The sequence below is a fragment of the Rhipicephalus microplus genome, chromosome 6, assembly GCF_043290135.1.
Source record: "Rhipicephalus microplus isolate Deutch F79 chromosome 6, USDA_Rmic, whole genome shotgun sequence".
Lineage (NCBI taxonomy): Eukaryota > Metazoa > Arthropoda > Arachnida > Ixodida > Ixodidae > Rhipicephalus > Rhipicephalus microplus.
Window position 1 is genome coordinate 29,680,163 of NC_134705.1, and position 26,369 is coordinate 29,706,531.

Below are 26,369 nucleotides of genomic sequence, written 5' to 3' on the forward strand. Positions count from 1 at the left end.
GGCTACGGACAGTTCTAGTTTGCGGTCGAAAAACGGCCGCATCGTTTCCTCCAGCTGTTTTGCACTTTTGGGCCAGCCATGTAATATACAATTCTTTACCGCCGTTACTGCGGGGTCTGTGGCCGATAGCTGCTGTAGCTCCCGTGTTGTGATAACGCCATCGTCAAAATTATCCAGAGCGAGGACATATTCCGGTGGCTCACCCACGTCATCAGCCTCCGTAGACCGCAGTGGCAGCCTGCTCAGGGCGTCCGCGTTGAGCAACTGTTTTCCCGGCGTGTATTGCAGCTTGTAGCGGTAGCCACCCAAGTACAGTGCCCAGCGCTGGATACGTGCTGCAGCCAGGGGTGGCGCTGTTTAGCTGCTGAGGGATTGATATCTAGTACACAGAATTGCCAAGTCTTCATGCTTGCTTCTTCAAACAAACTTGTGGCTTTCTTTATTGTTGTGTTTGGTGTTTGTTTTGGATAACAGAATAGATTGTTGCTAACTTCTTGACCGGACTTGAATTGATTGATTGATATGTGGGGTTTAACATCCCAAGACCACCCTATGATTATGAGAGACGCCTTAGTGAAAGGCTCCGGAAATTTCGACCACCTGGGAATCTTTAATGTGCACCCAAATCTGAGCAGATGGCCCTACAGAATTTTCGCCTCCATCGAAAATGCAGCCGCCGCAGCCGAGATTCGATCTCGCGACCTGCGGGTCAGCAGCAGAGTGCCTTAGCCTCTAGACCACTACAGCGGGGACATTTGACTTCAATTGGTGAGTCTCAAAGGTCAAAGTACTGAACTAGGACTGTGGAAGGTTTACTGAACTTTGTCTTACAGCAAAGAATCTGCAGGCGACATGGAGCAAAACGGAACTCAAATACTAATGAAGTTTACGCAAATTTATGTACTGCCCAATCTTTCTATACTGGCTAAGGGCCATGCACAGCAGCTCCCATAGACACTAGCGCCAGAGCTCCCTCAAGTAAATATTGTAGACAACTCAATGTTCCCTTCAGGCAATTGCCCTGTAGTTGAAGCAGAGAGGAAGCACTCCTCCTGTCTTGAAAGAGAATGAGAAGAAGCGAAAGACAAGGGGGGTCACTCAAGAGACTACAAACTTTGCTTATAAGGGTGTGGTCTTGATCACTGGCGTGCACGCTAGCTTAGCAGCCATCGGAGGGTGGCTCGCACACAGTTCTGCGTGCTGCACTTGAAGTGGCCGTATTCTCGTACACCATTGTTTTGTACGGTAACGTGACATCGCATCCGAAAAAGTAATCTGCCAGCCTCACCTCATATACCATTACAATCAGTAGTTGCTATCACATTCATTGCTTTGCTCTTGTGGTGCCACTGTGTGACTTTTTTAGTTTTGTACAGCCACCCCGCCTTTTTTTTGTCAAACATAAACGCACGAGCATCCATTATTGTGCCTTAATTAAGGGGGGACACGGGTCTTTGGAGCCAAAAAATTGCCAAAAAAGCAATTTTTTGTAAACAGCATTTTCAGAAACTACAGGTATTTTTTTACAGGTGTACTGACTTTCATATCTCTCCGATCAATATTTTAGCTGTAATATTAAATTCCTAGCCCGTGCGCGTGCGGAATTTGCGCAGCTTCGGACACCAAAAACCAGTTTTTTATAAATTCGTAACTCCATGACCACAGCTGCACTCGCGGCCATTTTGGTATCGTTTGAAAGAGCAGTTTTTCGCCTTCAAATTCCCGCCACTGTGGCTTCTGTGCGTTCATTGGTTGCGGAGAAAACAACCATCAAAAAAGAGTAAAAACGCATGCTACGATTGGTTGTTTAGTGCACGTGACCGTTTCTCAGAGCATGATTGGCTGAAGTCGGCTTGTGGCGTCTGCTCTGGCAGCGTTGTGCGCGCTTTGCTGGCCCCCGTCGGCGCCATTCCTGAATTCTGCGATCGACGATGGAGCGATGTGCGTCGGCGTCTCGAGCGGGAAAGTTCCACTCAGTGCGCAGATTCGGAAAGAAAAGAAAAAAAAGCCTCATCGCTAACACCACGAAGCGTCGGGCAGCACCAGCAGCGAGCGTCGAGGACGGCCGGTCATCAGCGCCAAGCATCGCCGCCGCCGAGCCGGCTGGTGTAGGCCTAACGGCTCCACCAGCGTGTGAAAGTGCGAGTGGAAGTGGCCGCGTTCGCAATGATACAAAAATCCTGCAGCCAGCAGAGTTGCACGAAAATGCAAGAAATGCCGAAGCCAAGCTACAAGAGCTGGCGTCAATTTCAGCAACGAAGGGAAAACAAGATCGCCTGGCTGCTGCCGGTGACGGTGCCGCGGCCGACTCGGCTGACAACGTGAGCTTCGTCGTCATCAGCTTAGACTGTGTGAATGACTTGTTGAGGTGCGTGAAGTGTAAAACTTGCGGTGGTGATGTGAATATCAGCAAATGCGATCGGGAGTACGGTCTGGCTGTGAAGCTTTTGATTACGTGCGTCAACTGTGGTGACATTTCGTCAGCGTGGAGTTCGCCGCGTGTGGCCGGGGACCAAAACATAAACCCATTCAGCGTCAACATCCTCGCAGCGCGTGCAATGCAAAGCACCGGCAATCGTCAAACGGCGCTCAACGACATTTGTTCTGCCATGAATATATCGCACCGGGGTCTGCACACGAAGACGTGGCAAAACTATGTGAAAAAAAAACTGACGCCTGCAGTGGCCTCTGCTTCCGAGGAGTTGATGACCGAGTGTGCGAGTTCCGTTCGAGAGCTCTATCGCGAGCTCGGTACAGACATACCTGGCAACATTGCCGTTTCCTATGATGGGTCTTGGATGACTCGCGGACATTCTTCCCACATCGGCGTCGGAACGATGATTGAGCTTTTTACAGGGTTTGTATTGGACTATGTTGTCTTGAGCAATTTCTGTGCAGCCTGTGAGCAGAAGCCTAAGGAGAACGACCCTTCGTACCAAACGTGGGTGGAAAACCACCAATGTCAAAAAAACACCAGCAAGAAAGCTGGTGAAATGGAAGTTGAGGCCGCACTTATCCTTTTCGGAAGGTCTCTCTCCAAAAACAATCTCCGCTACACAACCGTGTTGTCAGACGGAGACAATTGGGCCTACCTCGCTTTGCAGGAAGAAAAGGTGTACGGCTACATGGACATCCTGAAGGAGGACTGCGTCAACCACGTCCAGAAGCACATGGGGACAAACCTGCGAAAGCTGCTTTCCCAGCACAAGGGGCATGGCCTTGGGGGCAAGGGCAGACTCACTGGAGATTTGGTCAACAAGTTGACATCATATTATGGGTGGGCCTTGAAGTCCCACAAGGGGGATGTAGATGCAACGCACAGGGCTGTTATGGCAACCTACTTACATGTCACTTTACGTGATGATGCACCCAACCACAGCCTTTGTCCAACAGGCCCTGACTCGTGGTGCCGGCAAAATGCAGCCGAGGCCAAAGGACAGCCGCCGCCAAAGCACCGCTACAGCTTGCCCGCCCATGTGTGTGAAGCGTTGCTGCCGGTCTACGAGCGCTTATCGGATAGGAAGCTGCTGGAGCGGTGCCAGCGTGGCAAGACGCAGAATAACAATGAAAGCTTGCACGCCATGATCTGGGCGCTTGCACCAAAGGAGCGGCACGCTTCACTGTTTACTGTTGAGGCTGCTGTCGGTGAGGCCTTCATGAAGTTCAATGCTGGCTATACAAGAGCTGCAACAGGCATCCTCAAAAAGCTCAGCCTGACCCCTGGCCGGCAAAACTCGAAACGCCTGGCAGAGAAGGACAAGCGGAGGATGACCGCATCTGCTCGAAAGCATGTGTCGGCTGAAAATGTGAAGCAAGCCCTGGGAAAGTGCCACAGAGTTGACAAAGGTCAAAAGGACTATGTTCCTGGTGGATACTAGGCACTTGGTAGTGTAAGCATGTAAATATTTCCTGGTGTTTCTCATTAAATTTGACGTTTTGTGTTTTTGCTCATTTTCTCAAAAGCTGAATTTCTGACTTCTTGCAAGCTTGCCGAAGCAATATCTCAGCACTGCGGGTAGATAGAGCTATAATTCTTTTTTTAGGACAAAGCCAATGGGGTGGTGTTTGAAATGTAGCAAACAGATTTTTGAAATTTCTTTCGAGCAAATTTTAAATTTGCTTTATTTCTGGGTGACTGGTGGTGCTATTTCAAGTGCTCAATTTCAGTTAGCTGTAAAATCTCTTACAAGCAATTAATCAAAAAACTGCTTGCTATGTTGCAATCACCAGTGTTTCTAGTGTCTGACATATGCAGATTATAGTTTTTTGATGAATACTTTTTTTTCTATTGTTACGGAAAAACATGGCGGATTACCTCTAATTATCTTGAGAACTAATTGGCTGATGGAAAAAATAATTGCATGTTTTAAATCAGCAGAAAAAAAGCAACAAGACTGGCAAGTTTCGTTAAGTTTGCTTAAAAAGTAAGCGAAATTGTTTCAAGACCCATGTCCCCCCTTTTTTAAAAGGCGAAGCTGCATGACTGCTGCTGGAGTGAGCCTTTACAAAACCGAAACTATAGCCTCTTCGGTGAAAGTAAAAAAAGACTGTTTCAGCCATGTTTCCAGGCAGGACGCTTGATAGCTTTCACACTTTGGCACTAAATTCTGGAGTTGCAGTGCAGTACATCACTGATAACAAAATTTGGTGCAACAGGGGCAGTTCGGCCCAGAGAAACAAGTTTGACGCACAATGGTACAAAAATGGAACAGTTTTTCCCCCCTAAATTTTATGAAAACTTTTTCCGAATGAACGAAAAAATGCGGTAATGCAAAAAAAAGTTAGGTTAACCTTTTATGACTTACATATGCATACACTGTTTGAAAAGAGCTTCTTTGTTGCAATTCACTCACTCATCTTCAGTGGTTGATAGCGCTATCTTCTGCAAGTTCTCCCCGCGCTGCCCGCGCACTCCATTAAAGCGTTTTGCAGCTTTCTTTTCTCCCGATCATTACACCACAACAGTGGTATCTGCTGTGATCTCGAGCGATGCCATGAAGCGTGTGCTAAGACGCAGTTTGCCAACTAGGTGGCAACCTTGCAGGACGTACGCAACAATACAATGACATTGCAGCAAGCTACCACCGAAGCATCAAAACAAACCATTAAAAAAGTGGAGATTGCCGGAAAAGCGAAAATCATGTTTGCTACTATGTTGCGGAAATTGTCACACTCTTTTCTGGGCTACAAGCGATTTTTCTGCTTTTCCAGAAACCTGCAATGTAATGGTGAAGAATGGCTCTTCGCGACAGCAAATGCAGTCATCATTGCTTGAAAATCGCGCCCATGTGGTTGGGCCTTGAAGTTTTCACATTTGTAGGCAGCGATCGTTGGTTGGCGTGGGCAATTTTGTGACATTCACTCACTGTGTGCTTGTCAGCTGCGATGTCTCTACACTGACACTACTTGTGGACTCCGCTGTGGCGCACGAATAACTAAAACAAACAGGCAATGTGTCTCGCGCAGATGAAAAAAAAACAGCACGCAGCCGAAGGTAAAGGAGTGAGCCGAGGAGAGTCACCATCATAAAAAACAAAAAAGAACAATTAGGCAAGAAGGCGACAGTGTCGGTTTGCAGGGGTGGTGCACGCGGGCTTCACTCTTTTGGAGCAGCTTTGTGAGCAGGAATATTAGGGTTTTGGCCGCCATGTTCACCGCCATGTTTCATGTAAACTAAAAGTTGGTGACATCCTCCGTGCATCGTATGTTCTACCCGCGCCTATGAGTGCGCAACTTGGGGTGGTGAGCGCTGCTCACGAGGCAGCCGATCTCCGTCGCTCAGAGAGCGGCGCACACGATAGTATGTCCCCCGGGTGTTACACTTGTCGTCGAATGCTCAAGCAGAGATGAAACATCTTGAATTGTAACCCATCTTGAATGAGCATACAAAAAGTCCCGGGGGAAAGTGGGGTGGGGGTGCTCGAGCAGCAGCAGTGAACTTTGATTCTAAGGCTTGGTTGCAATAAGCTAGCACGCGTGCTAACGGCAAGCATCAGCACGTGGCTCGTAATCCCTTCTATGTGATGAGCTGCAACGAGAAGAGATTGTGCGATAAGATCATTTCTCCCTGGAGCGGCCATCCTCATTCTCTTACACCAGCGTTTTGTAGAATGTCGCAATGTCGGATCCAAAAGAATTAGCTTTCAGCCTTCGTATTACGCGGTCGTGATGTTGACGAAGGCCGCTGCCACTGTTTTCCCGAGTGAACTTTTCATTTGGGCGAACCTGTGCTCGGAAAACGCAACATCACTCAAGAGCAATATGCACTGTAGACTGATAACAGCAAACCAGATCGTTGGCCGTCAATAATGTGCCAAGCAGAAAGGTGCATCGGAATTTATACATGTGCCGTCAAAGATTCCAGCATTATCACTAGCGGCCGCCTAAGTTCCAGAACTCTTAATGTATGCGTCATGTGCGTAATCTCGTCAGAGGTTTCTAAGATTATCTAGATTGTTTCCAGTCATTCGGCCGTGGTTTGCGCAAGGCAGCGGTACATGCATAATGGTGTGGTAGCAAAAATAGAAAGGAGCATGTGCGGCATTAGCATTACAACATTACAAATTCTTGCTATTGCAGTCATCACTTTGCCGGTGAAACTGATTTTTAGTTTTTTCTTTAGTTTATATAATTCGTCTAACAGCTTTGCTGTTCAAACATATATAGAGTCCCATAATGAGGTATGCACACAAATGCCCCTTTAACAAGATTCATGCATGAACTGAAATACGACGTGACTAGTGAAACAGAACCAATAGATGTGACCAAACTAATTTGATATGGACGCGGTTGCGTCCTTAGTGTAGCACACGCGTGTTGCTCGGTCGATGATGAACCTCGACTAAATTAGGCATTTCACATGCAAATTGCCGTTTAGGCGCAGCAGGTCAAATTGGCGCAACATGGCGCAAATGGCGCAGCACTTCGCCCCCTGGTTTGCGAGAATGCAGTGGATGAATGAAGGGGGTGCATTTATTACAGAGGAGAAAAAATCTAAATTTTGACGACAGACATGGGTGTACATTTATTTTGCGGCTGCAAGCATTACGCAAGTAGATACAGTATATACCAAGTGAAAAATGTAGTTTCCAAAGTAGTAATGTCGTGACAAACCAGGAGACCCAGCTCCCTTATGTGACTTTCAGCCACAAAGGCTCTGCACTCAAGCAGCTCATTGCAGGCGCTCCAAGCCTTCAAGATAAAACCAGCTCATCAATAAAAAAAATCCTGGTTCGTGGCCTGTGCTTCCCATTATTTTCCCTACTGTCCTCTAAATAAAGCGAGAGATCATAGCAACATGCATGTTTCCATAAACTGGCGTTGTTGCAGTTGGAAATACACCTGTCACGCTTAGATCAGGACACAGAAAGGTTTTCAGACGTCACTGCACTACATACCCGACAGCCAGTGGCAGGTCATCCATCTTGCGAGCAGTGACGAGCATGTCCTGAAGCAGTTGAATTTGAAGTCTGGGCCATCCTTCCATTCTCCCTGCAATCGGCAAGACCACACTCACATAAAGAAAGTGTATTAGCTACTACTCAACACATTTTCTACAAAAGGAATGCCTCAGAGCTGCACTGGGCTAATTGCTTTTTCATATGACCACCACCACATTCCAAGTTACTTTTATGTAGAATTTAGCTACTATGCGTCTTTCCTAACCACCCCGTCATTCCTTTTCCTTTTTCATTCTGAAGTAAAGATGCACTGATATTTTTAAAACGAATTTCACCAACTACTCAACACCACCTGCAACAGTTCCCAAAATTATTGGCCACATTATCTGTGATGTCTATATTGCCACGAACCATGCATTGGGTTTGTTTATTTGTGTTTTGTTTTTTCGGCCTGGCTGCGCCGGCCTGTGCTATCGCCGTTTTCACAGCGTTTCGAACAAACGCTATCGAACAACGCTTCAGGCATTGTTCGATAGAAACAACGCTTCAAGCATTGTTTGTTAGAAGCATTGTTCGAACGAACAGCGTTTCTAACAAATGCTATCACGGCGTTGTCGATACAATTTGACTATTCGAGAAACCCTCGCGCCGAAAGATATAAATTCCCACACAGCCGATGCCGCATCATTCGATCGCCGACGCTCACTAGCGTGCCCGTCGTTTTGCTGGCCGCTGCTTCGCCGCCTGTGTATTTTTTTCAGTTGTTAGGGGAGCACAGGTTCGCTCCAATAAACTTGTTTTCTTCATAGACAACTGCGTCGTCCTTTGCTGCGTGACATCTGGTGGAGGTGCGGGGTACATGAACATTAAGCCATTGCCAAGCCGACAAGCACGCCCAACTCGTGTCAGCCGCCGACAGCAAGGCCTTCAGCCAGAGTTTGGACCGCTCCCGGATAAAAAAAGGAAAGAAGACGTAAAAACCACGATGATCAACGCAGGCACCATGACCAGCGCTACCAACCCTCCCGTCATTCTGCAACAACCTCGTGAGCCCCCATCATTCCGAGGATCTCCTGGTGAAGACCCGGAAGAGTGGCTGGAGAAGCTGGAGCGCATCCGCATCTTTAACAGGTGGGATGACGAAGAAACTTTTCGTCATGTCTTCTTCTATTTGGAGGATGCAGCTCGAGCGTGGTTTGAGAACCATGAAGGCTCCCTAACCGACTGGACTGTCTTTAGGAGGGAATTCCTCAAAACATTCGCTACGGTTGTGCGGAAAGAACGAGCCGCCCTTTTGTTGGTGACGCGAATGCAACACCCTAACGAAGATGTTGTACTGTTCGCTGAGGAGATAAAGATGCTGTTCCGGAGAGCTGACCCCGAAATGGCAGAAGAGAAGAAGGTGCGCTTTCTGATGCGGGGAGTTAAACAAGAGCTCTTCGCTGGGCTCATCAGCAACCCCCCTAAGACCGTCGCTGAGTTCGTCACCGAGGCTTCGATGATCGAGAGGACCTTGGATATGCGTTCGCGGCAATACGATAGACCACTCAACACCCTTTCGGTGAACCCGGTAAACGCCCCTGGATTGGCGACGGAAGACTTGCGGGAGACCATCCGCGCCGTCGTTCGCGAGGAACTGAGGAAATTGTTCCCAGCAACGCCGCAGCCCAAAGTCGCCTCCCTCACTGACGTCGTCTGCGAGGAAGTTCAGCAAGCACTGGGGAATTCCACGCCGTCGGAAGCATCTTGCGAACCACAAGCGATGACCTACTCCGCTGCTGCTCGTCGACCCCGACCCGTCCCAACCCGTTATCAAGAGGCCCCGCCGTACCGCCGCCCAATGTCGCCCGCACGACCCCCTGTAACCCGAAACCAGGCGCCCAGGAAGACCGAGGTGTGGCGAACGCCAGATAATCGTCCGCTGTGCTACCACTGCGGAGAAGCCGACCACATCTACCGCCGCTGCCCGTACAAGAGGCTGGGTTTGCGTGGGTTCTCCGTCGACGCACCCCGCCCGCGAGCCGGCCAGCGCCCATTTGAGATCAAAGAATACCTGTCGAACACCAGCCGTGGACCATCCCGTTTCAACCGTTCGCCGTCGCCCTACCCGTACCAATACCCCAACCGTCGCAGCCATGCTGACTTCGCCCGTGGAAGGTCCCCCAGCCCACGAGGGGGAAACTAAAAGCAGCAACTTCTGGAGGTGAAGTTGCACAACGGCGAGAAAATGAAAACCCTCCAACGACGCAAGACCGTGACTCACGACATGCCCTCATCCCGACGACCCAACAACACCCTGACGAGACCCCCGAAAACGATGACAGCTACGCTGCGCGACCCGAAATGACGAAGCCTGCCGCTGAGAAGACGACGATGACGACGCATAGTGCCTGGCCATCAACACGTGCAAGCCGCGATACGACGCCCCGACGCACCCGAAATTCGAGGAAAGTGGCATCCGACGTCCAGTTGTCCATCGACGGCCTTGACGTAGTCGCCCTCATCGACACGGGAGCCGACTACTCGGTCATGAGCGGGTCATGAGCGTCCAAGCTAAAGAAAGTTACGACCAGATGGAACGGTCCGAACATACGCACAGCAGGAGGCCACCTCGTGACCCCAAGTGGAATGTGCACATCGCGCGTCACTATAGACGGCACTACGTACCCTTCGGAGTTCGTCATTTTGCATAACTGCTCCCGCGACGTAATTCTCGGAATGGACTTTTTGACGGACAATGGCGCAATAATTGATCTGCAGACCAGGTCGATAACGTTTTCTTCCGATCACTCCACGACGCCGCAGCCGAACCTCGGACACCGTGCTGCTGTAAGGATCGCCGACGATCACGTCACCCTGCCACCCCGCGCAAGCTTGATGATCGCCGTCTATTGTGAAGGTGCTGCTCCTGACGTCGACACTATCGTGGAGACTGACCAAAGGTTGACAGCGGTGTGTCTGTCGCAAGAGGCATTGCGCAGTTTAAGCAACGCAGATCCCACGTTTTGGTCACCAATTTCACCGGGGAGTACCAGAATCTAAACAAGGGCGCTGCAATTGCGTTCCTCGAAGAAACGAAAGAAGCGAGTCATGTGATCGCAGTCGCCACCTTTGAACGCGCACGCGCAGATGCTTCCAGGCTGCCACATCCTTTCGACGTGAACCCGGCACTGTCGCAAGAAAATCGGGACAGATTACTGGAGTTGCTCCGTCGCTACAGCAAGTGTTTTTCCTCGAACTCAAAGTTACGTCAGACACCTTTGGCGAAGCACCGGATAAAAACCGAAGATGGAGCCCGACCTACCAGACAGTCACCGTACCGCGTTTCTTCACACGAGCGCGAAGCCATCCGGACTCAAGTAGATGACATGCTCAGCGACGACATAATACAGCCATCAAAAAGTCCGTGGGCTGCGCCGATTGTACTCGTGAAGAAAAAAGATGGCACTTTAAGATTCTGCGTTGACTACCGGAGACTAAACAAAATCACCAAAAAGGACGTGTACCCCCTGCCACGAATCGACGACGCCCTGGACCACCTCTGCCACGCCAAGTACTTCTCATCCATGGATCTGAAGACCGGCTACTGGCAAATTGAAGTGGACGAGAGAGACCGAGAGAAGACTGTATTTATAACCCCGGACGGTCTATACGAGTTCAAGGTGATGCCGTTTGGGCTGTGCACGGCACCCGCAACGTTTCAGAGAGTCATGGACACTGTGCTAGCAGGCCTGAAGTAGCACACTTGCCTCGTATACCTCGACGACGTTGTCGTATTCGCCCGGTCTTTCGACGAACACCTCACAAGGTTGGAATCTGTACTCGAGGCCATTCGTACGTCGGGATTAACGCTGAAGCCTGAGAAGTGCCGTTTCGCGTACGAAGAACTCAAGTTCTTGGGTCAGGTCGTGAACGCCGCGGGAGTCCTACCTGACCCGGCAAAAACATCAGCCATTGCGAACTTCCCAAGGCCGAAAGATAAAAAGGGCGTGCGAAGGTTTCTCGGACTGTGCGCATACTACCGGCGCTTCGTCACAAACTTCGCACGCATTGCAGAGCCACTCACGCGCCTGACGAAAGAAAGCACCCCTTTCAGCTGGGAAAACGACCAAGAAAAGGCATTCTGCGAGCTGCAACAACGCCTGCAAAACCCGCCCGTGCTCGCTCGTTTCGACGAAAACGCCGAAACGGAAATGCACACGGACGCCAGTGATATCGGTTTAGGTGCCGTCCTCGTCCAAAAGCAAAGCGGTTACGAAAAGGTAATCGCCTATGCAAGCCGTGGTCTGTCGAAGGAGGAGAGAAACTACTCTGCCTCCGAGAAAGAGTGCCTGGCTATCATATGGGCCATTTCAAAATTTCGCCCATACGTCTATGGTAGACCGTTTAAGGTTGTGACAGACCATCATGCGCTGTGTTGGCTCGCCAATTTGAAGGACCCCTTTGGCCGTCTTGGGCGGTCGAGCTTGCGCCTGCAAGAGTTTGACGTTACAATATTCTACAAATCCGGCAGGAAACACTCCGACGCCGACTGCCTGTCCCGCGCCCCCGTCGACCCACCACCACAGGACTCCGATGAAGACAGCGCGTTCTTCGGAGTCGTGACAGAGAGCGACCTAGCCGCCCAGCAGCGTGCCGACCCTGACCTCCGCGCCATGATCGACTACCTCGAAGGACGCAACGTCGCCGTGCCTAGGGCGTTCAAGCGCAACTTACCAGCATTCAGCCTCAAAAACTCCATGCTAGTGAAGAAGAATTTCAACCCCGGAACGAGAACGAATTATCTACTTGTCATCCCCGCAGACCTTCGTGACGAAATTTTGGAAGCTTGCCATGACGACCCGTCTTCCGGACATCTCGAAACAGCTCGCACGATTACAAAAATCAAGGCAAAATACTTCTGGCCCCGCCTTACATCCGATGTCACCCACTACGTCGGGAGCTGCCGTGACTGCCAGCGACGAAAAACACCACCGACGAGACCAGCCGGACTACTGCAGCCGATCGCCGTCCCAACGAGGCCCTTCCAACAGATCGGAATCAACCTTCTGGGCCCGTTCCCTACATCCCGATCTGCGAACAAATGGATTGTCGTAGCGACAGACTACATGACGCGCTACGCAGAGACCACCGCTCTTCCTAGGGCAACAACAAGAAGTTGCAAAGTTCTTTATTAACCAAATTGTGCTGCGACATGGAGCCCCTGAGGTCCTAATCACGGACCGCGGAACGACCTTCACTGGGGAGCTCATGCAAGGAATCTTACGCTACAGCAACACAGATCACTGAAGAACGACGGCGTACCACCCCCAAACGAATGGACTAACGGAACGGCTCAATAAGACAATCGCGGATATGCTGTCCATGTACGTCGACGTTGAACATAAGACGTGGGACGAAGTCCTCCCGTACGTCACGTTTGCGTACAACACGGCTATTCAAGAAACCACGCAGATGACACCGTTCGAGCTCATCTACGGAAGACGGCCGACTACGATGCTCGACGCCATGCTTCCGCACGTAGAAGACGACGACCTCAACGCCAACGTCCAAGGATAACTCCAACGTGCGGAGGAGGCCCGCCAGCTCGCTCGAGCTCGTATAACGGACCAGCAACTAGTGGATGCCGGACGCTACAATCTCCGACGCCGAGACGCCGAGTACCATCCTGGAGATCGTGTGTGGGTTTGGACTGCCATTCGACGACGTGGACTCAGTGAGAAACTTCTACGACGCTATTTCGGACCCTACCAGATTCTACAACGTGTTGACGAACTAACGTACGAAGTGATCCCCGATGGGGACTCCCGTACATCACGACGACGCACGCGGCCCGAAGTCGTCCATGTGGTTCGCTTAAAACCTTTCTACGGACGATGACGAACTTTTAATTTGTGTGGACTGTCCCTTACGTTAGGATCGGGTCGATGCACTCTTAGAGAGGGGGTAATGCCGCGAACCATGCATTGGGTTTGTTTATTTGTGTTTTGTTTTTTCGGCCTGGCTGCACCGGCCTGTGTTATCGCCGTTTTCACAGCGTTTCGAACAAACGCTACCACAGCTTTTCAAACAAACGCTATCGAACAACGCTTCAGGCCTTGTTCAATAGAAACAACGCTTCAAGCGTTGTTTGTTAGAAGCGCTGTTCGAACGAACAGCGTTTCTAACAAACGCTATCACGGCGTTTTCGATACAATTCGACTATTCGAGAAACCCTCGCGCCAAGGGATATAAATTCCTGCACAGCCGATGCCGCGTCATTCGATCGTCGACGCTCACTAGCGTGCCCGTCGTTTTGCTGGCCGCTGCTTCGCCGCCTGTGTATTTTTTTCAGTTGTTAGGGGAGCACAGGTTCGCTCCAATAAACTTGTTTTCCTCATAGACAACTGCGTCGTCCTTTCCTGCGTGACAATATGTACACATGCAAAGCATGTCGAAGATGATGAGAAAAAGCAGTGGTCATAACATGCAACGTTATGGAGTTCAATGTTCATGATCCACTTGGCACGTTTATGATCTAGCCAACAATAGCCTGGCCAGTGCTTGTTGTTTTGCTTCACTTCACTTTACTTCAATTTCCTTAAAGGTCCCCTTACAAGGGGGTATTATATAAGGCATAAGTTTACAATTGTGGCCCCATATATCCATAATAAATATATATACTCAATAATTATACATATAAAATAATTATACATACACAATAAGGTATAACACGTAGACACAGAATTGTATATACACAATAACCTCGTATACGTACAGTAAAACCCCTATTATATAACTTTCAGGGGATCATGTTAAACCATTGTATAATCCAAAAACTAAGAATATAGGCAGTCACACTGAGCCATGCCCAAAACAACAATACAGACTGCCTGAATAAGCCCATGGCTCGACCTTGTGGTTCTTAAGAGAGCACTGACATCAAATTTAGTCATGTCAAGATTTTTGCGTCAACAAGTAGCTATCGACTTCCTAGTAGCGATTCGTGACCTAACATCCATCTGAGGGACGAATATTGATTATTATATTTACTATCGAACGCAGTTCAAAATGAGTGGAAGGTCCGCCAAAGTTTAGTGTTGGCAGCGCTACTTCACAGCCACGTCGAGGCCACTGCACAGCTGATCCCGCTTTCACAAAAACTGGCGACGTCACACTGCCGTTTCATCTGCTAGACGTGCACGTACAGTCAGTCCACCTGTGTCTCTGAAGGCGTAGACATGCCTCTGTTCCGTCGCCAACACTGTCGTCCTCGTCGTCGTGGTCAACATTGGCAAGTGATGATGACAGCGACCTGAAATCGGGTATCGCCGCGATTGGCGACGATCCTTGCTTGACAAGCTCCGCGTTAAATGCAATGTATCGATCAGTCCCGGCCGTACTGTCGTGTGCCCTGCTTTCAGCTGCAGCAGGACACACAGTACGAATAGCCCCAGCCTCGAGAAGAGGCCTCGTAAGGCCAATAAAACCTAACTGGTTCGCCAACACAGGATTTACCTTGTAGCAGCTCGCCGCAAAGTGAATGGAGCAAATGCGGCTGTTCTTCACAGGCGTCCAGTCCCTCTGTTCAATGGGGCGTACGAAGTCAACCCACTGGCTGCATTGAGGTTCGTGGCTTGGAAAGGCATGAAACGCCGCGCACTTTCTGCTTTTTTTTGTGCCTCGACGTGCAGGTTCTCACTAAGCAGCGATTCCCCGACATTCTGGCACGTATTGTCGCTCTGAATGATCGTACTCACATGCAGTGGAGCACAACGCAAATCAGTTGATGCGACACAATGAATCACACATACGCTTCAACACAGCAAAAGGAGCCACTAGTGAAAGCGACTCTGAGAGTCGGCTCCAAACACACTCAGAGATCGTCGACGTCATCGTTACTAGCGTATCGTCATTCAGTATCGTATTTGTGGAATGTATCACACCGAACACGTAGCACTAGTATCGATGTCGCAGGGCTGTCTATTTTTCGTTTATCCTCCTTAGCTTTTCTACGCTGTTTGACGTCGAAATGAAAATAACTTAGACACGACGAATGCCATTCAAAATTGGCCAAGAAGATCTATGCATACCGAGTAATCGATTGACGGGCACATCTCAATCTTGAAATTAGATGTCAGTGCTCCTTTAATGGAAGGTAGGTTAAATCATTCTTGCCACTGACAGTATTACTTAGTTGAATGAGATGCGAGTGAATATTCTCAACTTTAAAAATGAAACTCAACGTGCACGTTTCCCCTAATAAATTGAGTCTGAAAATTGCCTGCCAGTGAAAACCAAATCAAAACAACATTGCAAACAGCCTCTTGTAAGAATAATGGTCATGGTCGTCACCATTACATAATGGCGGTGAACCATGAGTTTGCGTAAAATGGGTACGTTAAGTTAGCGTGTTCAGAACCCAAAAACAACATGCTCGTATTCGCTCGGGTGAGATAACTTCGGAGAATAGTTAACGATGAATTCTTCAGACAGCTTTCAGTGGCATGAAAGCTTTACAAGGCGAATGTTAATTGCTTCCACGATAGGAACGAGTTGTGAAAGACGCATTTCATCAGAGAAGAAAGTCAAGAATACGTCCAGAAATGGTGGCAGGCTCGAGTTCTCATGCACCACATTAGGGTTGGAATGCATAGAGTGTGCTCCCTAATCACGTACTGGAAGTGGTTTTATAACCATTGAGTTTACAAAAGCACATTCCATCGGCTAGAGTGCACTCGAACTCCCTAACCTTACATGCCCATTGCATTCATGTGCGACTGAGCGGTGTGTGTTGTGATTTGTTGCCTAGTGCCAATAGTGATGTCCCGCGGCTATAATGAATGTTGATGTCAAGTGAAAGATATCTTGCATGGTGAGACTAACTGCGTCATGCCTTTTGCATGCTTGAACGTATCAAAAAACTTTCCACGAGCCGGAAACATGAAAACATCAGGATCTCAGCAACACCATACTGAACGGAAGGCTCGGCCTAATCATTGGTTGAATTTCCGTATCAGTCACGTGCTAACTAAGTTGAGGTTTGGTGCAGAATCAAGGAAACTCTTCACAGTGGTTATCGTTAATGAAAACAAAAGTGGCATGTGTAGCACTTGAATAGTAGTTTGCGATTCGACTGCGATGTCTTGAAAATGGATGTGTGCCCATGAAATTGAAGAATTGGTGTTTTTCAGTGAATGGAATTTCATACGAGATTTCACTTAGTTTTTATGAAATGCGCATCATCAAGGTGGACTGAGAAGTAGTCAGAGAATTTCCATGATGGTGCTTTCTTTTTGTTAAATCGTCGATAACAAGATTAATGACAAAATATGACTGTTGCCTCGTTTCTATGTGAGAAGTTCCTGTAAGTTGTGAAAATCTGAGGCGTGCCCGTGACCATTTCGTGGGCATTCCGCCGTACGGCCAGTTCTTTTTCTTTCCCATGCTCTGGTAACGGCACGTAGCAATAGTTGGCGCCACGCATGCTCTCAGGGGTTGCGAGAATCAGCGAGGCCAAGTCACATGTGCGCCAGGAAGGTCTTTCTTTCGTTGGCTGGCGCCGCCTGGTAAGCACGTGGTTTTCCTTTGTCCGCGTCTCCAATCATAAAATTGTAGCCTGTCTGGGTGCCTAGGCATCCCCCAACGTTACTAGATCCTGTCAGTCGTCTAACTGCGCCTGGGAGTGGCGCGAAAATGTGGCCTCTTGCCGTTTCCTCTTGTGAGGTGGCGCTGCCGGCACGATCAGCCCCCAATTGCTATTGAAGCTTCACAAAGCAGCAGCGCACTGCCAACCGAATGTCGCTTATTTTTATCTCATCCTCTTGTTGCGATCCTCTATTTAGCACCAAGTTTTCAAGAAACATTGTTTTTCCCCCGAAACGTCTCAATGCCCTATTCATTTGCCCTTTTAATGGCAAATGAATAAGACATTGAGGCTTTTCGTACGAGGTATATTGACGCAAGGCGAACGCAGTATTCAAACTACGCGCGCTAGTTCGTGCGCCCCCCCAAGAGATCAGCGGCTTTATGATCAAACAAAAAAAGGCCGTGACGGCGCGCGCTTCCTCAGCACGGGATTTTGATGAAAAAAGAAGTGGACCACCACTCGAAGGTTTTTCTCTCTCGGAGATTGATCCCTTTTTGCTGATCGCCTGTTACAGACGCCGCTACTTTTCAGGCACAAGTTCGCCCCAATAAACAGTTATTCATACACCATTTGGATTGTACGTAACAATTCTGGTGGAAGTGCTGGGTAATGATCCCAAACCCAGTTGGACTTCGAGGAAGCAGCCCGGAACCACGAGCAGTCCAACCAACTGAGCTCACGCCAGTTCATCAGCGCTCCAGCCGTCGTCTACGGGGTGAGCCGCCGGAATTTCCCCTGCCACTAGAGCCCAGAGTGTCTCCAGCTGCCTCCGGTGAGAGTACCGAAATGTCGTCTCCAACCGCTGCCGCACACGCCGTTTCGTCTCCAGTCGCTGCCACGCACGTCGTTGTCGATGAGCCACGGACGCCGGACCCTTTTCATGGCGATCCTCATGAAGACGCCGAGGATTGGCTGGAGGGTTTTGAGCGCGTCGCCAACTGCAACGGATGGCCCGAAGAACGGAAGCTCCGCCGAGTTTATTTCGCATTGCAGGACAGCGCACGAACGTGGTTTGAAAACCATGAAGGTACCATTCGATCGTGGGATGATTTCCGATGGGAGCTACTGGCCACATACCCGAGTACAGACCGCAAGAAAAGAGCTGAAGCTGCCTTGCAGGCAAGAAACCAGCGCAACAATGAAAGCGTCGCAATGTATGTGGAAGACATGTGCCGGTTATTCCGCCGGTCTGATCAAAATATGAGCGAGGACAAGAAACTTCGGCACCTGATGCGTGGGGTGAAGCAGGAGATTTTTGCCGGTTTGCTCCGATGTCCCCCGCGGAACGTCGCTGAATTTCGCACCGAGGCGACAGCGGTTGAAAAGACTCTGCAACAGCGAGCGAGGCACTACAATCGAGATGTTAACGTCACATCCGTAGACGCGGTGTCAGCAGTCTTCGGGAATGGCATCGACGTATTACGAGAGCTCATTCGATCGGTGGTTCGAGAAGAGCTCCAGAAGCTAAACGGCAACCCCTCAATGGTCTCGTCTTTAGGGGAAGTTGTTCGGGAGGAGGTGAGACAGGCAGTCCGTGAGCAGCAGCCACAAGCCCAGCCTGTTCAAGCGTCAGTTCCGATGCAGCCCGCAGTCTCGTACGCCGAGGTACTGAGAAACACCCCTGTACCTCATTTCGTCGCCCCTGGACCTCCTTTCGCCGCCCCTGGACCTTATTTCGCCGCAGCAAGCACGCATCTGCCGAAACCTCGATTTACGCCGTCCCCAGCCGAGACTAGGATCCGAAAAGCTGATATATGGCGCACTCCTGATCGAATTCCGCTTTGTTATCACTGCGGCGAAGCTGGCCATCTTTACCGGATGTGTACATATCGCCGAGCTGGACTTCGGGGTTTTCCCGTAAACGCTGCCTGTCCACGGAATGGGGAGCGACCTTTTGAAATCGAGGAGTACTTGTCAACGCGTCAAGGGGCTCACTCCTCGCAGCAGCATCAGTCTTGGTCGACAGCGCCACTGAGGTATCGGTCACCAAGTCCGCGCCCATCTTCAAACTCTCCGAGGCGACTTCCCCAAAGCCCGCTTCGGGAAAACTAGAATCGGCGACCTCGGGAGGTAAGGCCGCTGCCGACGCAAGAAAACAACCTCCAGTGCCGATTTCAAAATGTGATGACGGACACGAGACTACGTGCGGAAATGGTAACGTCGCTTCTGATTTGTCGGTAATTATAGATGGCTACGAAACGAATGCTTTAGTAGACACAGGCGCAGACTATTCCGTCATCAGCAGGGGACTTGCTAGAACGCTGAAAAAAGTGCTGACCCCTTGGATAGGACCACAAGTGCGAACCGCCGAGGGACACCTTATCGATCCGGCAGGCATGTGTACCTCTAGAGTTGGGATACGCGGCTTCACCTACGTCGCCAGCTTCATTGTCCTGTCGGAGTGTTCAAGAGATGTAATTATCGGAATGGACTTTGTGCAGGCCAATGGCGCAGTGGTAAAGTTGCAGGAAACGTGCGTCTCGTTCTCGACGAAACACGTCATCGCGACTTTCGAGAGTGAAAAACGATTCGATGCGCTCCAGATTGCAGGTGATGATGTAACAGTACCTGCAAGATCCATCATCGTTGTCACCGTAAAAAGCAATGTGTACAACGACTATGAAGGAATGGCAGAAAGCAATACTGGGCTATTACTCGAGAAAGGGATCTGTGCAGCAAGAGGTATTGTACGACTGCGTGATGGGTGTACGAGTGTCTTCCTGACAAATTTCCGAAATGAGGTGCAGCACCTTGCGAAGGGAACTGTGGTTGGTCACTTGCATGATTACGTTCCGATTACAGATTTGAATTCTTCTGAGACTGCACCACTGCACCCTGACGGTATAGATTCCATACTCGCATCTATCCACATCGAAGCAGCCCTATCACCGAACCAGAAACAAAAAATCGAGAGCCTTATACGGGAGTACGCCTCATGTTTTTCCACGTCATCGAAAGTGCAAAGAACATCTATCATCAAACACCGCATCATAGTCGATCAATCTGTTAGACCTATTTGCCAGCACCCGTACCGAGTGTCAACAAAAGAGAGAGAAGTCATCAGAGGCCAAGTTGAAGAAATGCTCAGGGACGACGTAATTCAACCGTCGGCCAGCCCATGGGCCTCACCTGTAGTACTGGTAAAGAAAAAGGACCAGACCTTGCGCTTCTGCATTGACTACCGAAAATTGAACGTCGTCACAAAACGGGATGTCTATCCCCTTCCAAGGATCGATGACACCCTTGACAGACTACGAGACGCGAAATTCTTTTCCTCTCTAGACCTCAAGGGCGGATACTGGCAGATAGAGGTGGACGAACGAGATCGCGAGAAAACTGCTTTCGTGACCCCAGATGGGTTATACGAGTTCAAGGTACTCCCATTTGGCCTGTGTTCCGCACCCGCCACATTTCAGCGGATGATGGATACTGTGCTGTCCGGGTTAAAATGGCAGTCCTGCCTTGTTTATCTCGATGACGTCGTGATCTTTTCGGCCACCTTCGATCAGCATGTAGAACGACTACGAACTGTGCTCGAAGCGATTAGTTCAGCAGGGCTGACGATAAAACCCCAAAAGTGCCATTTTGGTTTTCATGAACTGCTTTTCCTCGGTCATGTGGTTAGCTCTGAAGGCATTCGACCTGACCCCGAAAAGACAGCAGCTGTAGAAAAGTTTCCTAGACCGACAGATAAAAGGGCTGTGAGACGATTCTTAGGACTTTGTGCCTATTACAGAAGATTCGTTAAAGATTTTTCGAAGATTGCGGAGCCACTAACCCGACTGACGAAAGAAGACATGCCTTTCACCTGGACAAGCGAGCAAGAAGAGGCGTTCAATGAGCTACGACAGCGACTCCTACACCACCCTGTCCTGGCACATTTCCACGAAGAAGCCGAAACAGAAATTCACACGGACGCAAGCAATTTGGGACTAGGCGCCGTCCTTGTGCAGCTGCAAAACGGAGAGGAAAGAGTGGTCGCATATGCTAGTCGCACTCTTTCGAGAGCTGAAATAAATTATTCGGCGACGGAAAAAGAATGTCTGGCGGTAATATGGGCCATACAGAAATTCCGACCGTACTTATATGGTAGATCATTTCGAGCAGTGAGCGACCATCACTCGTTGTGCTGGCTCGCAGGCCTAAAGGAGCCTTCTGGGCGACTTGCTAGATGGAGCCTCAGGTTGCAAGAATACGACATAACAGTCGTATACAAGTCGGGTCGCAAGCACAGCGATGCTGATTGCCTATCACGCGCACCAATGGAATCTGCACCTGGGGAAGATGGAGACGACTTTCCGTTTCTTGGGGCCGTGAGCACCGCAGACATGACTGAATATCAGCGATCTGACGCGGAGTTGCTTAAACTGATCAAGCATCTGGAAGGGCAACCCGTGCGTGTTCTTCGAGTTTTCGTCCGGGGATTGTCCTCGTACCTCATGAGAAACAACGTTTTATACAAAAGAAACTTCGAGCACAGCAAGGAGAAATTCCTACTCGTCGTTCCTTCTGCCTTGCGACCCGAAATCCTGGAAGCCTGCCACGATGACCCAGCAGCAGGACACCTCGGAGTGAGTAGAACATTGGCTCGCATCCGCACAAAATACTACTGGCCAAAGTTACTGGATGCTGTACAGCATTATGTAAGGACATGTAGAGATTGTCAGAGACGCAAAACGCCTCCATTGAAACCTGCAGGATTTCTCCAACCAATTGAACCACCTGAGTCTCCGTTCGAACAAGTAGGAATGGATCTACTTGGTCCATTTCCCACGTCATCAATGGGCAACCGATGGATAGTAGTGGCGACAGACTACTTAACCCGGTATGCCGAGACAGCCTCTCTCACCAGGGGCACGGCTATAGAAGTAGCTGAATTTTTCGTCACTAACATTGTACTACGGCATGGTGCCCCAAAGGTAGTTATCACGGATCGAGGAACTGCATTCACAGCCAATCTGACGCAGTCCATTATGAAACTTACCCACACAAGTCATAGGAAAACAACGGCTTACCACCCCCAAACTAATGGGCTAACCGAGCGACTCAACAGAACTCTAACCGATATGAAGTCAATGAGGGTGGCGATTTGGGCTTGTTGGTATGGTTGCATGATGATGGATGGTAGCGCAGACAACGAACACGGACAAGAGAAGGCACATAGACACAACACAGCGCTAACTTTCAACAACTTGTGTCTATGTGCCTTCTCTTGTCCGTGTTCGTTGTCTGCGCTACCATCCATCATCTAACCGATATGTTGTCCATTTACGTTGACTTGGAGCACCGTGCGTGGGACAAGATACTGCCGTACGCCACTTTCGCTTACAATACTGCTGTGCAGGAGACTACTAAAGTGACGCCATTCCAGCTAGTCTATGGTCGAGTAGTTACCACACCATTAGATGCAATGCTGCCTGTAGGCGACAATACAGAGCACAAGCCTGACATCAGCGAATTCATTCAGCGAGCCGAAGAAGCACGGCAGTTGGCGCGACATCGCATAAAACAACAACAACGCGTGGATGCAAACCGTTACAACCTTCGTCGGAGAGGAGTCGACTACGCACCAGGCGACCTAGTCTGGATTTGGACTCCTGTGCGGACGCCTGGCCTTTCCGAAAAGCTCATGCGTCGCTATTTCGGCCCTTACCGAGTCCTTCGTCGCGTCAGCTCCTTGAACTACGAGGTGTCACCGGAAGGACAAGTGAGCTCATCAAGATGTTGAAGGAGCACAGAAATCGTGCATGTAGTCAGAATGAAGCCATACTATGACAGGCAATGAACATCGAATTATACACACCCGATTATGAGGAATACCTATTTCTCCATTGGAAATCACGCATTCAGACCATCTCAGCAACACTGCTTTTACACATCGGGACGATGCGTTTTCGGAGGAGGGATAATGACGCAAGGCGAACGCAGTATTCAAACTACGCGCGCTAGTTCGTGCGCCCCCCCAAGAGATCAGCGGCTTTATGATCAAACAAGAAAAGGCCGTGACGGCGCGCGCTTCCTCAGCACGGGATTTTGATGAAAAAAGAAGTGGACCACCACTCGAGGGTTTTTCTCTCTCGGAGATTGATCCCTTTTTGCTGATCGCCTGTTACAGACGCCGCTACTTTTCGGGCACAAGTTCGCTCCAATAAACAGTTATTCGTACACCATTTGGATTATACGTAACAATATTATATACGCATATAACAAGCCTGTGACATAAACCTACAAATATACGGTTGACAATATTCGCAATACACGCGCTTTTTTTTTTGCTAAAGCTACCTTGCGACTGTTTTCTAGTGGACAATTCGTATCTCTCGCGTAAAAATGCATCTGCATAACAATAAAAAAGTTCACTTCGTGCATGAATGTGAACATATGGTCTGCACAGCCAAGAAGAGGGAAGCAGCACCCTTCTAGATCATCTAAAACCTTCAAGAATATGTCTCCGCACTCTTTCCCTCGCTCTAGCAATGGTCGAAAGTTCGTCAACAAGCGATGCGAAGCCCTCGACGGCAACCACTTCGTTTGTGGAGCACACTTGTTCACCATGATTATAATCATTACGCACTACGTTTTTCTTTTTCATTTTCTGTAGTGCTGAACGTCAAGAGCTGGCCGTGGAGTGGGAAGCCTGGGCTTTTCTGAGGACATTAATAAATATTTCGGGAAATTGGGAAAAAGACATGATATTGTGTCTTCTTTTAGCGTAGTTATCATGTGGTATGGTGACCACTTCACCATTGACGTTGTGGATGAAATCTTTAACGAGCTATTCTGACTGTAAATGAGGGTCACAGACGACACAAGAGCTGGTGTTTTTTGTCAAGCTTCGGAATGGCGTGCTGTCATTCGCAAAGACTTGGAGCAGTATTCGTCGGACTGAAAAAGTGCCTCTTCTCACTTGAATATTGCACTGAGTCGCAGTTGCTCCTGCACTGATTGATATGAGGGGCTCAACATGTGAAAACCACTCCATTATGAGAGAAGTTGTAATGAAGGGCTCCAGAAATTTCTACGACCTGGGGTTCTTCAACGTGTATCAAAATCTGAGCACAGAAACCTACAGCATTTCCGCCTCCTTCGAAAATTCAATTGCTGCAGCCAGGATTCGATCACACGACCTGCGGGTCAGCAGCCAACTCAATGGTACAGATGTGCTCGGGGCAATGCTGGCCCAAGGCCGTGGGCCAACCTGGCCGACGTTGACCATAGGTCGGCTGTCGAGGTCTGCCCACGTATGGGGATTGACACTGGCCTCACATGAAAACTAGCATGTGACCAGCTCGTAGCCACTAGGGCGTAGCTTGAGGGGGGGGGGGGGGGCTTCAATTTGCTCATGTACTGTATATGCATGCACACCTACGAATCCACACACAAACATACATAAAGTATGATTGCGCCCCACCACCCCCCAAAAATAAAATTTTAGGTCACGCCAGTAGCATCCATTAAGCTCACATCACAAGTACATGGACATAAACCTTTTTTTTTATTTACACAAATTCTTTGCGCAAACACCTATGGCGAATCGTGGATGCTCTCTCCGTGACGCCTAGGCGATCGTATGCCTTTCTTGTCCTGGGTTTACACCAATCATTTTTTAATGACATTGCAAATTTCCCGTATTGATGCACCGTGATTTACCATGAAACAGCCTGCAAATACAAGAAGATCAATAAATACAAGAAAAGTCTCGTTGAGATCAGCTTACAAGGCTATGGAGCACCACTCCAACATTTCTTAGAAAAGAAGTTGACATGCTTCCAAGCTATAAGTACAACAAAAGGTGAATAGTGTTTTGAGAGGCTCATTCTTTTCTGAAAGCAATTAAACCAACAGACAATTTGACCAAGCAAAACATAGGCAAAACTGTCAACTTTTTTTTAAAACAGTGTGTAAACCAATATGACCTACGCTAAAAGGAGCTAAATTGGTTGAAAAAATGGGCACATTCCATCAGTATGCTCTACAAGCTCTAAGCAACGAAACTCTGAATTCAGTGACACAGCATGACAATATTTTCAGCGTAAAAATGATGGAAGCAGCTTTATAGCATGCAAAACGGCAAATTGATCACTCATTCAATTGTAGTGTCCAAATTTAGCTTTGCATGAAGTTGTCCAAATTTCACAAACCATGGCATGCTATTGCTATAGCTCAAATAGAATAGCAATGCACTACTCAGATAATGCGACGCAAATGCTGTGCTTCTCTTTGGAGCACCCCACAAGGTTGGTGTCAGGGTATCGATAATCATACTACGGTTCAATCAAATGTGGTTCTGTGTTGAGTAAGAGCGTTATAAGACCAAGCTTGCACTTCAAACATCAAAAAAACGAAAGCATAGCCGAAATAGTGTACCCTTTCTAACTAACAAAGATTTTGCTACATTATATTTTTTAAGCCTTAAACCTATAAGCCTCACACTATTGCTGCACAAGAGTGTGTATATGGGCAGGTGAGAGAGTTTCTTAGGGGGTCACGAATGTTTAACACCGTTCAAACGACTTGACATTGCGCTTTGTCTGTCGTTTTAATGTTCATTTTACGAAGAATCAGGGCATATATACTCACCGAACTTGGAACTACGCTGTTTGCACATTGTCTCCTGTCAAATCAGCCGACCAAGTGGTTGCGAACGCCAGCATTTTTCCACAGATGCGTATCTTCATTTAGGCAGTAGCAGTGTACAGTCGAGCCTGCTTGTAACGAACCTGAGCGTGACGCGGCATCCGTTCGCTGTATCCCGAAGTTCGTAGTAAATGAAACACAGCTTTTAAAAAAGTTGCGAATGAAAACACAAACTTTTTATGCCCCAAAAAGTCCGTAATGCATGTGTTTCCAATAGCAGAAGTGATAAGGGCGGTCTTGAGTTCACTTTAAACGGGAGGGTGCTCGTTCGCCGAGGCCCGTGGCATAAGCTGCATGTCGCATATCTGTACACGCGCGTTTGTGCGATACACTGTCACGCGGCCCATATCGCAACACCCTCGCCCACGATGTGAATAAAAGCGCTTGGGGCGCGGTGGGCCGGGGGCACTTTCCTTCGGCACTATTAGTTATCGCTATGTTGCTGGCGTGCGAATAAAGCATGTTTGAGTACTGGCGGCGTCTTCATACCCGGAAGCCCTGGAACACGACACTGCATGAGGCACTGACAGCAAAGTTTCGTGGTTCTCGCAATCCGATTCCTCCAAATCACTCTTGCCACGTACTTCATTCACAATGTCCCAATCCGTGCACAGTTCCGCAGTGTCGGCATCATCATCGGCCCTAATTAAACCATCGCAGCAGATGTCCCACCCGTTCTCCCAGGACGGAGTCGATGGCGCGCT

The 26,369-nt window shown here is 49.0% G+C and overlaps 1 protein-coding gene across 2 annotated transcripts in view; it reads right to left on the reverse strand.

Annotated features, from left to right (window-relative positions):
- The window catches only part of brun (trafficking protein particle complex subunit brun), a 461,018-nt gene that overhangs the window by 242,721 nt on the left and 191,928 nt on the right, over positions 1 to 26,369 (reverse strand). For both annotated transcript variants that reach the window (XM_075865888.1, XM_037419219.2), the window contains exon 10: positions 7,398 to 7,491. In XM_075865888.1, coding sequence (XP_075722003.1) covers positions 7,398 to 7,491 — 94 coding nt within the window. The remainder of the gene's footprint in view (positions 1 to 7,397; positions 7,492 to 26,369) is intronic.